At 36.7% G+C, this 14,726-nt stretch overlaps 1 protein-coding gene across 2 annotated transcripts in view; it reads right to left on the bottom strand.

Annotated features, from left to right (window-relative positions):
* Positions 1–225: 225 nt before the first annotated feature.
* gdf11 (growth differentiation factor 11) overlaps positions 226–14,726 on the bottom strand; it is a 28,648-nt gene continuing 14,147 nt past the window's right edge. The window contains exons 2-3 of one of the 2 annotated variants that reach the window (XM_077573936.1): positions 7,929–8,302; positions 226–3,152 (exon numbers count right to left, since the gene is read on the bottom strand). In XM_077573936.1, coding sequence (XP_077430062.1) covers positions 2,772–3,152; positions 7,929–8,302 — 755 coding nt within the window. In that variant the 3' untranslated portion in view covers positions 226–2,771. The remainder of the gene's footprint in view (positions 3,153–7,928; positions 8,303–14,726) is intronic. The other variant, XM_077573937.1, reaches the window with a different exon arrangement.

Genomic DNA, 14,726 nt, shown 5'->3' with positions numbered 1-14,726 from the left:
AGATACATTTGATTTTATGAGAGTTATAGTGAGAGCAGCAAGAAATCGGAGTGTAGTATAACACTGCAGTGTCTAAGTGCCAAAGCACAGCAGTAGCAGGATAGCTAACATTAGCATGTGTGTTTATTTTCCATGTACAATTTCCAACACCGGTTGACTACAACGACATAATATCAAGGAGTAAACCACCAATCTCATAAGCTAAATAAATGATTTATTGTACAAAAGAAAAATGATAACAAACAACAAAGGCAAAAAATAACAATAGAACAGTTATTCATATGCACAACCATTAAACTACAATGTTGGGGTGATTTATTTCAAACTACACAGAGAATGAATGAATGAAACACATCAGAAGCGGCGAACCTGTCCAAAACATCATAAATGTCAACATTTGGGTTGTTATTTACATAGAGGCTTTTTACTCTCATATATTTCTATGATAACACTCGCACACACACCAGTATACAAAGACTAAATTTCAAAATGGCTTGAACGATAGTCAAGCCATGACGTGCACAGCTAATTCCATCTTCTGACCACACATGAGCATCAGTCATTCTGTCGATAAGTCCATCCCAGCCTGAGAGTACGGGGACCCTGTGGTTTTCTTCTACTCTTTTTGGGGGTCGTGAGGGTTCATTTGCACATTTTAATCCATTTTCAAAAGCTAGCTTTTTTTCTTTTTTTTTTAGAACGCTAAAGTGAGGTAGACAGACTTTGTAATTAATATTAATAAATATAGACAATTGACCAGTTGAATCTTTTCCAACCACTGCCCCTAACAGCGTTTTCATCCCTTTGAAAAGTTCTAGCATAATTCCTGCAATAACAACACAAGTTACAGCACACAACATGTCGTCCTCTACTTTGGCTAACGATCCCTGGATACTCCTCCCACTCTTACATGGGCGCTTTCCCTTAAAACACACACAAAGGCAAATCGGACTCTAAAGTCTCGCTAACTTTGCAATAAAGTAGGTGGGCGGGCCATTTCCAGTTAAAGCATTCTGTATTCATCGATGCAGACTTTTATTACACACATGACTTGTCACCCAAGGTTTGTATAGGAGGCCTTTCAGGCCGCTGGCACGGGACATGACGTCCAAGTTTTCCGGAATGGATCGAATGTTTGTGTGGAGTGGACAGGCCCCCGCTTCAGACAAAAGCCAGGATGAGTGTGATGGCATCAAACGAGTGATAACCTTGCCAGTTTCTCCGCGTGGTTCCTCCGCAGAAGCTTGAATCGTTTCTTTGAGGCTACACTGTCCAAGCTCGTTTGTCAAAACACAAATAACACTTTACCTCCTCATGCCATAGTGCAAAATTTATTGTTGGTCAGGTAGAGTGCCCCCCCCCCCTCCAAAAAAAAAAAGGTTTTCATACACCTTTTTCTTTTAATATATACATATATCATTTATATATAATAATGTCAGAAGGCTCTTCCTTTATCCAACAGCATAGTGCTTTCGTTTACAACAAATGGATATCTCTGCTAGGACGTCCAGGAGACAAAGACACACTTTGAGCATACTAATCTCTACTGTATTCAAGCACTAACAATAGCAATTCTTCACGATAAGAATGAGCTGGGAAGGGGGGACAAGGGGGGGTTCAAAATGCAGTTTTCTAAATGGCGGTTAGTGGCATGATCTACATTGTCTTTTGTCAGCTATTAGTGTTTCGGAGTTGGGTCCCTTTTGATTTGATAGAAGCTTGCTAATGGTCAACGACTCAAACTAGTTGTCTGAGCTTAAGGACATTTTTGTTTATTTACATCAGGTCAGGTTTTTCGCCCAGTTTCCTGATGTACAGTTAAGCTACAAATTATTCATAGCTTAGCCAAATGTTGCTCTAAAGTGCAATGTTATTAATTGAACGGTTAGCATTTAGCTCAGATAACAGCAAGGGTACAAATAATTTAACATAAACTAAGAATGTCTATAATATAAATTATAATTACTCTTTTACTAATGCCTTGTGTTATTTGCAGCTAAACAATACCCATTCCTCAAATACAAATTCACTTAAACCCAAGGCTTGATCAGCATATGAATCATTTGGGACTTAACTGTACATCTGAAGTAGCTGCTTTAGCAGAACTAGCCATACTTTGCACTCACGCTGTTCCTTTTTGGAGTTTTTACAAGACTCCAAATAAAACACATCAAAGCAGCAGTGAAAGGGGTTTGTAGATAAGCGAGAATGTCACACTAAGGTGTTATAGATTAAGGGTTTGGTTTTGGATTTCCTCAAAATCTCTAGACATCTGTAAACAACATTGAACCGGATTTATCGGAGTTAGCTGTGGATTCCAGTTGAAGTGTTAGACCCCCCCCCCCCCTTTTTTTTTTTGTAGATGACTCATGAGGACGAGTGTGAACTAAGATGTCTTGAAATTTGGGACTGAAAATGCTTGAGTCTCCTGTCATCTCCATCCACTAACATGGACATTTCATAAAGATGGCATTCAAAACACAACAACAGAAATCAAACATTTGTTTGTCTCATTCTCTGAAGCCGCACCACACGTTCACGTAATGTCATTTCCATCACTACGCCCCTTTTTTGATTCCTATTTCACACAGAACTTTCTACAAGTTAGAATCGTTTGAATTTCAGGAAATGGAACCCCTTGTGTTTTTTTTTCTTCTTTTTTTCAATCTGGTGCCAAGGAATGGGTTGTAGTGCCAGGGGAGAGCTCCATTTGCATTTAGGGTGGTTTGATGGAATGGTGAACGTGCACAAGCGTGTGTCATCCCCGCAGCCTAAGAGCAGCCACATCGATCCACCACCATCCCAGGAATCTTGCCGTGGATAATCTGCTGCTTATCGTTGAAGTAGAGCATGTTAATGGGCGACATCTTGGTAGGGGTGCAGCAGGGCCCCGCCGAGCCGCGGGGGTTGGCCTGCTGCACCAGGTGAGTGTGCGGGTACTTCTGCATGAACATGTACTCGCACTGGCCCGAGCAATAGTTGGCTTTGTAGCGCTTGGGCGCGATGATCCAGTCCCAGCCGAAGGCCTCGAAGTCAACCGTCAGAGGGTAGCGACAGCAACGGGACTCGGTGGAGTGCTCGTCACAGTCCAGGCCCAGGTTCCTTCGAGAGCGTTTGGTCGTCTCCAGAACCTTCACTTCCAGGAACGGCTGCTGGAAACATGGGGACGAGTGAAAGAAAGAGGTGGTTATATAGGGGGTGGCGGACGGGTGGAAAAGTGGACCAACTGATGATGAATGGTCATTGCCTGATGCAAAGAAAAATAGCACTATTAAAAGGACACCAAGTTATGTACTTACTTTATAAAAGTAATTAGTTATAATTACTCATTACTTGCTCAAAAAAGTAACTGAGTTAGTAATTGAATTACTTCATAATAAAAGTCATTATTACTCATTACCAGGCAAAGTAACTATTTTCACTACTTTAATATAAATTTTTAATCGGAATTAATCGCATGACTGCAGTAGTTAACTCACAATTAATTGCAGATTTTTTCTAAATGTACAATAAAATGTACAGTAAAAAATTTTTTTCTAAGTTTCATGCTCTTGTTAACATAAAAGTGGAAACAAATTTCTAATCTAAAAGAAATGAGGCTGCATCTTTTAGTTATTGATACAGTAATTTCATAATAATTTATAAAATTGAGTGAAAATTATAAAGATGTACTGTACTGTAAAAAATGAGCGTGACATTGATTTGTGTTGAGGTCATTTTTCTGCCACTAGATGGCATACTTGCATTTATAAGACATTGGTGACAGCTCAGTGCATTTTTCTTTTCATATTAAGACCTATCAATTCTTTAACATGAAGTAACTTGTGAAATTATGCACATTTTTAAAATGGTAAAATTCAACTTGACCCCAGTCTCCACAAATATATGCATTATTATAAAATTTATTACTGCTAAATTTTGACATGAACGTGTCTACTGCGTTGTGACTGGAATTCCCCCATTACAGACTTTCCAAGTAAGGGGCAGTCATTAATCACGCATTTTTAAAAAATTGTGACGTTAAAGGAACTTAAAATTAACTCAAAATGAACACCGTAATTTTGACACCATTATATATATATATATATATATATATATATATATAATTTATTATTTTTATATTTGATAATTCAATTATGTCCAGGCTAGGTTTTCATTGATTTTTGTGAATATCTATATCACACAAATGTCTCACTCCATGATGACAAATATCATATATGTTTCTACAATTGCCAATTACTAGAGCAATCAGAAAAAGAAAAAAAATACTGGATATATGGTGATTTGTGGCACATATGTAAGCTAAATTCCAATGAGTTGTTCCATGAAGTTGTTTGAAATGATTTTATTGTTTTCAGTTCCTAGCATTTCTATTGGATGAAACTCTTATATTTCTGTATGTGCATGTGGATGTTTTTGTTCAATCAGAATTCAGCTTCTCTCTATTGCCTTCAGGGACATCGGGATTTTTTTAGTTTTTTGATTAGTCAAAGCAAAAGTTAAATCTAAAACACATCTGCACACATAGGTACATTTCATAATCAGCATCTCTGGATGATGTATTTTATTTAAATGTACTGTATTTTGTTTTTGTCATGTCATTAAATGTTGATTTTTTTTTTATGTTGCTACTGCCATTATGCAATTTATGGTCGGGGCTTTCTTTTTTTTTTTTTTTTTTTACTGATAGGAGAAGGGAGGCGGCATTTTACACAGGCCATACTGATGGGCCTATGTGCCACATACACACAATGTCATGTATTAAAATTCTGCCTCCACCATTTAAAACTCTTTGATCTTTATAGATAATGAAAGCCAGACCCAGAATGGCCCAGTACTACATGGGGCAAGGTATATACAGTCGCACACCAGTATGAGCCAGCTAGGCCCCTAAAAATTTGCTAATTTCTGAAAGACAAGAAATGGTGTGTGTCAAGTGTATTATAATTCTTGATCCATTTTAACCATTTAATTTTGTGGTATTGATATTTGGTTGTGCATGTAAACAGCCTGCAGTTCAACTTTTTAGCATGTTGTTTGCATGCGGATGAGAGACACAGCATAAATTATGGTAACATAACCTAACATAAATGAAAATTTTCTCTGGTAGACCATTTGTGATTCATTATGCATTAAAGAACTACTGGTGTTCAGTGTGAGCTGTATTAACTCCAGTGGGAAGAAAAAGTCTACACACCCTGTTCAAATTTGTGATGAAAATGAGACCAAGATAAACCATTTCACAACTTTTACCATAAACCATTAATGTGATCTATCATCTGTTCAACTGATATTATTTAATAATAATAATAATAATAATAATAAATCGAGGGGGGAAATAAAAATAAATGTTTATTTTTATTTCCCCTCTCAAACAGTAATTTTTTTCTTTCAATTCAGTTGTACTGGTTACAGGTCACAATAATACTGGAAAGTTTTGAAATTATTCATCATGGTCTCATATCACCAAAAACCTATCATTTGATCCAGGGTGTGTAGACTATTTCTTTCCACTGTAAATAATAAATTTAATAAACATTTTTTTGCATACGTATGTACTATATTTTATTTTCTAAATTAGCCTTACTGGATTTCATCCTGGCTGGCAACCAGTTCAGGGTGTACCCCGCCTACTGCCGAAGCCGGCTGGGATAGGCTCCAGCACCCCCGCGACCCTTGTGAGGAATAAGCAGTTAAGAAGATGGATGGATGGATAGATTTCATCCAATAGTATGGTCCAGAGTGTGCTTTATGGAGTAGAAAATTACATCAAATGTGTTAACAGGGATTTTTTCTCTCTCCAAAAGAACCATTTGGCTTCATGTATAGATGCATTTGTAATCATTTGTGACTGAACACGGGCAGCAGAATCCTGCCTGAATTTTGACATTTCAATACAACACAGCTATCGACATCCATCCATCTGTCATTCCGTCTTCTAACCTTTATCCTGTTCAGGGTCACGTGGAGCTGGAGCCTATCTCAGCTCATTTCTGGAAAAAGGCAGACTAAACCCTGAACAGGGCCCACCCGCTATAAACATTTTGTCTCCAATGTACAATAACTACTAAGTGGACACTTCATTAGGTACAGCTTATTATTTTTGACATGTATGCCCTGTCATATCTCCTAATATGATATAATGATATTGATGTTCTCACCATATTATTCTCACGAATAAAATACTTAAAACGCTCCATTAAATTGAGTGAATTTTCTAATAAGCCCGTCCCTCAGTGATTCCAGCTGGACTACAATAAAGTTGACGTGACGCATGAAGAAGAAAATATAAACTGAAAGGCCAATGGGGTGAAACCAATTTTGGTCTTTAGGGTCCTTGTTGTTGAAATAAAAGCCCCGGAGGATGATGGAAACGTTTTCGCTTTGCTTATTTGATCTTGCCTTTGTTTTGGATCTTTTGCTTTTTTTTTTACTTCAAGAATAATAACGGACACTGCTGTGTACTCCGAGGACAGAGCACTATTGGCCAAGACACCAGAGATGACCTCTGATATGTGACCTTAACAAGCACTACGCAAACATTTGGTGGAGCTGATTCTTTACTGTGAAAACCAAATCCACTCTCATTCGACTACAGATTTTAAATTCAAGCAATTACTTTTATTGACTGTATTTTTTAACTAGTCTCTTCTGATTCCTATTAATTGCAGGCCTTATTTAGCATAACAACGGTTCACCTGTTCAATGCAAATGTAACCCTCAGCCTTTATATAAGATTCTACATCTGCTTTAACTGATTTTTCTGGCCACTTGGGGGCAGTAACAACAAGTTACATGATTGTAACTTGTACACATACTCATATAAGAATATACAGTACAAGAAGACTGCAACGACTTATCATTTCAGCACAATTATTGATTGATTTTTTTATGTACTTTTTGATTTTCTGTAGTAGGTCTACGTTGGGTTAACATTAGTGGTAGTGGTGTGTTTGACATGAATATTTATGAGGTTGAATTATACTCAACTCATTTTTTTTGTATCATTTACATTCACAGAATATTTTTGGGTTAATTTAATTAAAAATACGGTTCTACTTCCTATCATATTTGGACTGATGTTAACAAATATGGTTCCTTGCTCTATAAAGTTGACATATGCATTAGGATCACAATGTAATTATACATTTCCGATGGTACTGAAAGATTTGTTTTTTGTTTTTTGTTTTTTTACAATGAAAATATTTGACATCATCTATGTTTGCACTGACCTTATATTGTCCTGCCTGTTTGTACAAAATTTTGACTTGAGCATGGCATAAATGTATGGAGGGCCAAAACTATCAAAAGTTTAAGTACCACTGATTGTCACGCCGAAAATAAATTAATACAAATGAAATTAAAAAGAGATATGAAAAATATAATTCAAAAATGAAATACAAAAAATAAATAGAAATAGAAATAAAAACAACACACACACACATATACATATATATATATATATATATATATTTATTTATTTATTTATTTATGTATTTATTTATATAACTAAAAGTAAAAATAAATACAAAATAATAAAGAGATTCAAAAAATGAAAATAAATATAAAAAAATGTAACCTAAATATAATAAATTAAACATAAATACAAAAATAAATATTCTATTTATATATTTATTTTTGTATCATGTTTCCATTTTTATATTTATTTTAATTTTTTGAATCTCGTTTTTATTTTGTATTTATTTAGAATTGTATTTGTTTATGGATATACATATATTTTGTTTTTATTTCCATTTATATTTATGTTTTTGTATTTAACTTTTGAGTTATATTTTTATATCCATATTTATTTATTTATATATTTATTCATTCATTCATGTATTTTTAAATTTTGGCAGTTTTGGTCCTCCATATAAATGTGCTTGAAGAGAATTCCTTGTCCTTGGGACAGGTCTGAGGGTCCTTACCAGCCCCTCCTCCCCGGGTCGCAGCGAGGTAACGGCCAGGTCATTGCCGCTCTCGTCAAAGGCGTTGATGTCGATTCCCCAGTTGGTGTGGGGCTGTTTGAACCAGTTCTGCAACACGTGCTTGAAGTCAATACTTTGCCAGTGTCCCACCCTGGAGTTGAGCTCGATCTTGAGCGAACGGATGCGGATGTGGCGGCTGCCCTGCTCCGTCACGGGCTTGAGCCGCAGGATCTGCAGGTAGACGGTGGAGGTCTGCTGCAGCGGCCGCAGGTACACCCACAGCTGGGCCTTCAGAACCTTGGTGAACATGAGTTTGGGGCTGAACTTGAAGAAGCAGCAGCTCGGTTTCCCGTTCACCTGCACCAGGGGCTCCGCTGGGAGAGAGAGCACACAGTCGTTTAATATACAAAAAATACTCAGTATACAGTAAGTGTAAATACTTGTGTGAAAAATAAATTTCTACTTTGGCTGTGGATGCCTGGACGCCACTGACAATACCATTTTCATAACTTTTAGAAACGGATAAAAACATAAAATGGTGTCACTTTTATGAACTTACACAATGCTGAGAAGAAGGGGGGGGGGCAGAGGTTAAATGTCACGTGTTGTTAACTAGTGTTGGCTTGACTGGTATCAAACCGTGTTAAAAGTCTACACATTAAAATGCCAGGTTTTTATAGAAAAATGAGATGAAAATTAAACATTTCTAAACATTTCCACTATTAATTTGAACTTTAACCTGCACAGTTCAATTGAATTTTAAAAGATCTTTCCAAGAGTCGAAATAATAATAAACCACTAAGATAATGTGGGTTCACACCCTTTTATGAATGAGTTCAGAATCAACCAATCACATTCAGACTTGTGTTAAATGGGAGTCAACAAATCCCTGTCACCATTTAAAGTGCCTCAGAATAACCCCAAATAAAGTTGAGATGTTCTAGTAGGCTTTTGATGACATTTTGGCAGTCACATCACATCGATTTTGAAATCAGTCAATCTGGATATAATCTCTATTTGCTTGCGGTTCATCATAATATATAGACTGTGCTTCTTGTGCCTGAATTTGTTTATACTGTATATAGTATGTATTCTTATTATAAATGTACATATGAATGATATGTAATATTGGTGTTTGTGGGGTTGCTATAGGCTTGGTGTGAGTGTGTTTGTGTATATGTGTGTTTGTGTTTAAAATATTTTAGTCTTATGTTGTGGCTTAATTTTTGATCATTATTTCACATATTATTATTACTTGTTTGCGTTGGAAGGATTTCCTCAAAAATTACACAATGCATCTCAAGGGCATATCGGTTAAAGCAGGCTCCCTATGGATCTCTAGATTTTTTTTTTGTAATAATTAATATATTTTTTACATATTTATCTTTTTTTTCGGATAAAACATCATTTAAATGAATTAATGAATAAATAAATAAAAAGTATATTATATATATAATAATGAAATATTCAAAAATTGTCAGTTCAAAAGGAAGGTAGAAGAAAACATTTTAATAATTGCCTATAAATGTTCAAAAAGGGAAGGGGAAAAGCAAAAAATTACCATAAAATGCCCATGAAATTGACAAAAATGTCAGAGAGATAAAAAAAAAATTAAAATCATGCTTTATTTAAAAAAAACTGCTACTTTTGAATTTAAATCACCGGTATTGCGACTTGGTGACACCCTTAGCAACAAAGGTAGTGCTGTCAGTGCAATATGCATTGTGTAGTAGCTGTCAGGTGCATCAACCCCCCCCCCAACACCCCCCACCCCACCTCCACCCAACGATGTCATGGCACAATCTTTAAAGAACTGTGTCCAAGTCTCCAATAGGATTAATCAGATGTTAGCAGCAGCTCATAGCATAGGAGGACATATTTGCATGACATTTGAGTTTGTTATGGTATGCTAAGACATATTAGGTAGCATTCCATCCATCCATCCATCCATCCTCTATTGGGTTTGTCCTCATTAGGTCGTGGGCGAGAATCTCAGCTAATTTGGGGCAATAGGTAGGGTGCACCCTGGACTGGTAGCTAAGCAGCATTATTGTGCTCATGTCTTTTCTGCCATCACCATTTCTCACCTGTTATTTGTAAATATTTTTAAAATAATACTTCATTTCTGCTTGATTTTAATCTTTCCTAACAGCAGCATGATCGCCTGACAGATTTGAGCCCGTTCAAAGAACAGTACTGTATGTGCAGATATTTCTTATATAATTTGAGTTCCAGGGCCACATTTGAAAATGAAAATCATTTGTAGTTGATGTTTTAAAAACAAACAAACATCTGAATGTAAAATTGTTTATTTCAATATTAACAATTTATTTAATCATATGTATGTATGTATGTATTTATTTATTTACAATTGATTAAATAAAACACAAAATGTTGAATGCATTTGTAAATTTGTTACTCATTTTAGAAATTACATCATTTGCAATAAATCAATGACCCAATTATTTAATTAGATAAATTAACTTTACAAATGAATACAGTTTTAGTTTTTTAAGCTGAGGGGAATGTTAAATAATTCAATAAACAAAAGAGGATTTTTGATAACATAATAACAATAATATGCAAATAATACACATTGGTCTTCTCTCTATGCTACAACTTTAATGAGGGAGTGTCAAGCATATCCATACAGTATTGCTGAATTTTTCGATGGGATATTGTGAAAGACGGCAATCATTACCATCTCCTAAATGTAACTCATATTCCATGTAAATATTAAGGAAAAATTCACTACATTCAGATATATGCACTAAACAAATGCAAAAACAGGTCACATCATACTGTATATCACTTTCCCATAAAATAGACTTTTCCCGTGAGAAAATCAAACGTGACATCATGAATAACTCTAACACATAATAAGCAATTATGCAGTAGTCATGTCATGATATCGCCTGGTATGCATCTGCTGTGATGACAACCTTGTCCTGTTCAAATTGGGTGCATTTGGGAGTTGTTAAAAAATAATATAATGTATTATTCAAAAGTGTTACATTATTGAGCTAATATATTTATTTGTCATTTCAGATTGACATCTCAGCAGCCACGCAAGTGTTTTTACTTTCAGGTATTTCATCACATCATTTTTATTTGACAAGTAGTTGCTGCAGCTACAAAAGCAAAGTGGAGAATTTAAATATGGACAAAACACATGCTTATGTGCAAAATACATGCTCTTAATGTATAGACTATTTCATTTTTTATAATTCATTTTTTACTGCATGTACAAAAGATCCACTAAGGTTTTGAAGCAAACAATAAAATAACCACAAACGATTTTATTTTCCAGTACAAAGGACTCACAAACTGTGCAACAGCAAACCACCCTTAGGTAAAAGAACTTTTAACTGTAATATTTTTTTTCTCACAAAAATCAACTTACTCAAACTTTTAATATTATGGAGATAGTATGTTTGTCCAGCTTATCATTCCAAATCTCATATAAAATCATATATATATATATATATATTAGGCTTTCTCATTGTACTGCATTTAGGGCAATACAAGACACAGTGTAAGCACAACTAAGACATGTTTGCCATCTAGTGGTGAATGATGATATTACAACTTAAAACTACACTCAACCGCTGCATATTCGTAGTTTGGCACCTGCGGATTCACATATTCGCAGATTCCTAACGTTTTCCAGTGTTTTTGAAGATTTTTTTTAGATTTGTGAATTTTTTTCCAAAGAGTTTTTTTTTCCTTTTTTCAATCCCTGACCTAATAGCATAATTGCCCAAGTCACATTTACATATTTGCAGAACTGAGAAAAAAAAATAGCATTTTTAGCGAGCACATTACACAAGCCAAAAATGTCACCATGCTTTTTTTTTTACGCAACAAAATCCATCTTCAAAATGATGAAGCATTATTTTGTTTCACTGCTGCTATCCACCACAGTGACATCCCAACTCCGCACGAGTTGTTTTTAAAACAAAACTGTGACAGTAACAGCACTGTGACTTCTTACACTTGCCAGTCTCGGTGTGTTCACACACCAACAGTTGTGTCAACACCACCACCACCACCACACCACCCCGCATCATAGCTTGCATTTCATCAATGGCAAGTCTTGGACAATGCATGTCAGGACCGGAGTACAGAAGCTGCAGATGCATTTGCAACAAATCCATCGCATTGATTGAAGAACTTTCGATTTTACATGTTAAAATGACTCAGCGGACTCTCACTGGCGCTCACATTTTAGTTGCTCACGCAAGGCTATGCAAACAGTCTACCATTTCGTCCCCATCAATTGAGTCGGGTTACAATTGTGATTATATGAACGCTGCAAAAACAAACTCATTTGCATATTAAAACAAGAATCAGTGATGGTGGCCAGTGGCCAGATGGTAACCTTAGATTCCCCTGGGTCAGTCATAATGAAATGGTCTCTACTCCTACATTACAACTAGCAAAATTACATCTCCCCCCCACTTCTCCAGCAGCTCAGCCAAGTAGCAAATCTTCTTTGGCGTGAGATTGAGGTCCATGTCAAAGAACATGCGGTGTCAGCTGAAATAGGCAGATTTATTCCTGTCATGATCCTCTCATGTTTTCGGCAATTGGCACCACATGTCAAATGTGCACAGCGGTTCATTTACATAGACCTCCATCTGATATAATGACATCCATCCATTGCATTCATACATTCATTTCCATGTAAAGTGTTCATTTATTAAGGCAAATTTATTCCGCATCCATCAGGCATAATCGTGCGCTAACAATAGAATATTTTATCCGTCCGTTTGGACTCGAGCGTATTTGACACTAATACAAGTCGTAAGTGAATAAAGTGTCACCTACTGTCATCCATTTGGCGATGGACTGTTGTCAGATAAAGGAAAGATAAAATGCGCACGGACTTGTCAATCATTGCTCAATCGGAGGTTGCTCGGGCAACCTGCAAATGCTTCCTGGGTCAAAAGGTTATTTGGCACCTCAGCATAGTTAAGAAATGGGATCAGGGGTCAAAACCGTCAGCCTCTTTACATCTCAGGGGTGCTGGGGAGGGGTGACACCTAATAGCCAGATTGAGTTTGAAGGTCAAGGTCGAGCCTATGGCAATGCTAATTTGTCTTTCTTCGCAACACAGAAACGTTGCAAATCGGTGGCGCACAACTAAGCCCGACACGTTTGTTCTTGTTGCGATTAAGGTGGAGACCAAACGTACGGGGCTGTCATCGCCTTTATTTTTTTTACACTCAACACGAGTCACAATTAAATTATGGCCACGCATTGAGGGACATGAAGTCACTGAGGTAGAGATGAGTCCATTAGAAGAGTCCAGGCCGCCGTTGAATAAGGGCCAAGCCGAGGGACGGACGTAATCCTTCAGCCTGTATGTCCCCGCCGAGTCATTAGCGCGTGTAAATAATACAGTGTCTCACGCTGGACAAACAATATGTTCCTTTTCGGTGGCTTGCTGAGGTCACGGTAATTAACGTGTTTGCTCATCGGCACGGAACTGCGAGTGAATGATTCCGAGGTTTACTCTGGCTTAACTTGACGATGACTAGTTGTTGTTTTGGATCGACGAAGGTGGCAATTGTTTGCGTTTGTTGACTTCATGGAGAGAGAGAGAAAAAGCAAACAAGGTGCCAAACACTGCAAAGATGTCATCGCTGTTGCTTGAGTTCTTCTCGGGGAGTAATCTGAGAAGTCAATTAGTTACGACCTTTATTAAACACACATGCTCAACATATGAGCAATGTCACGTCAAACAATGACTTCATTGATGAATTCAATTTGTGCCTTTATAGATCCTGTAAGAGCTCGAGGAGGAGGAGGAAGAGGAGGAGGAGGAGGAGGAGGAGGAATGCCTCCAGCTTTATTACACAGCACATTTTGGTGGAGTGTTTCACTTGGGGAAAGCCGGTGCTTGTAAAGCACAGAAAACCAGTGGGAGGCCAAAGACATTAAAGTCTTGCTTCTGATGCCATTGCAAATTGAGCTCATCTGTGTTTCATTTCCCAACTAGAATTCTGGACATTTTACTCTCATTTTAAACCGAGTAATGGTATTTTGTAGGATCACAAGCAAATCAACCAATAGGGGCTTTTATAAAGCACATTTAAAATAAAAAAAAGCTGAAAACTTGTTATTGTAATTCTTTTAGAGTATGAAAATGCAAACATTTGAAAACAGGTCTTGTAGCAACAACATTATGGTCGAAATATGAAAAAGTAGGGCTGGTTTTAATGTTCAAAGGGGGAGTCAACCCCCCCCAAAAAATTCTTGACAACAATATGTTTTATGCTGCCCCACTCATCTAAACACAATATTCTGATTAATATTGTGTTAGTAGAATATGAGTTAAGCAGCAAAATCCAGTAGGTTTTTATCTGTATCAGAAGGCGGCCATTTTGCCACTTGCTGTCGAGTGAAAATGACATCACAGTTGTTCAGGTCTCAAGTAACAACCAATCACAGCTCAGCTTCAGAAAATTGGGTGGGCTGTGATTGGTCACTGCCTGAGCCCTGAGCAACTGTGATGTCATCTTCAGTCGACAACAAGTGGCAAAATGGCCGCCCCCTGAGATGGATAAAAACGGCTGGATTTTGCTTCATAACTCATATTCCACAAATGTAATATTAATCACAATGCCATGTTTAGACTAGTGAGGTCACATATAACATATTATTGTCAAGAAATGTTGAAGGTTGACTTCACCTTTAATGTATAAGGTGTGCCAGATACAAGGATTGGTGTCCCCAAAAATATATTTCAAATACCAAATTACAAATTGACAATATCTCGTGGTTGCTTCACGG

Source organism: Vanacampus margaritifer, chromosome 8 (assembly GCF_051991255.1).
Source record: "Vanacampus margaritifer isolate UIUO_Vmar chromosome 8, RoL_Vmar_1.0, whole genome shotgun sequence".
Taxonomy (NCBI): domain Eukaryota; kingdom Metazoa; phylum Chordata; class Actinopteri; order Syngnathiformes; family Syngnathidae; genus Vanacampus; species Vanacampus margaritifer.
The sequence above is the reverse complement of the archived record's forward strand: the minus strand, read 5'-3'. Positions and strand labels throughout refer to the sequence as shown.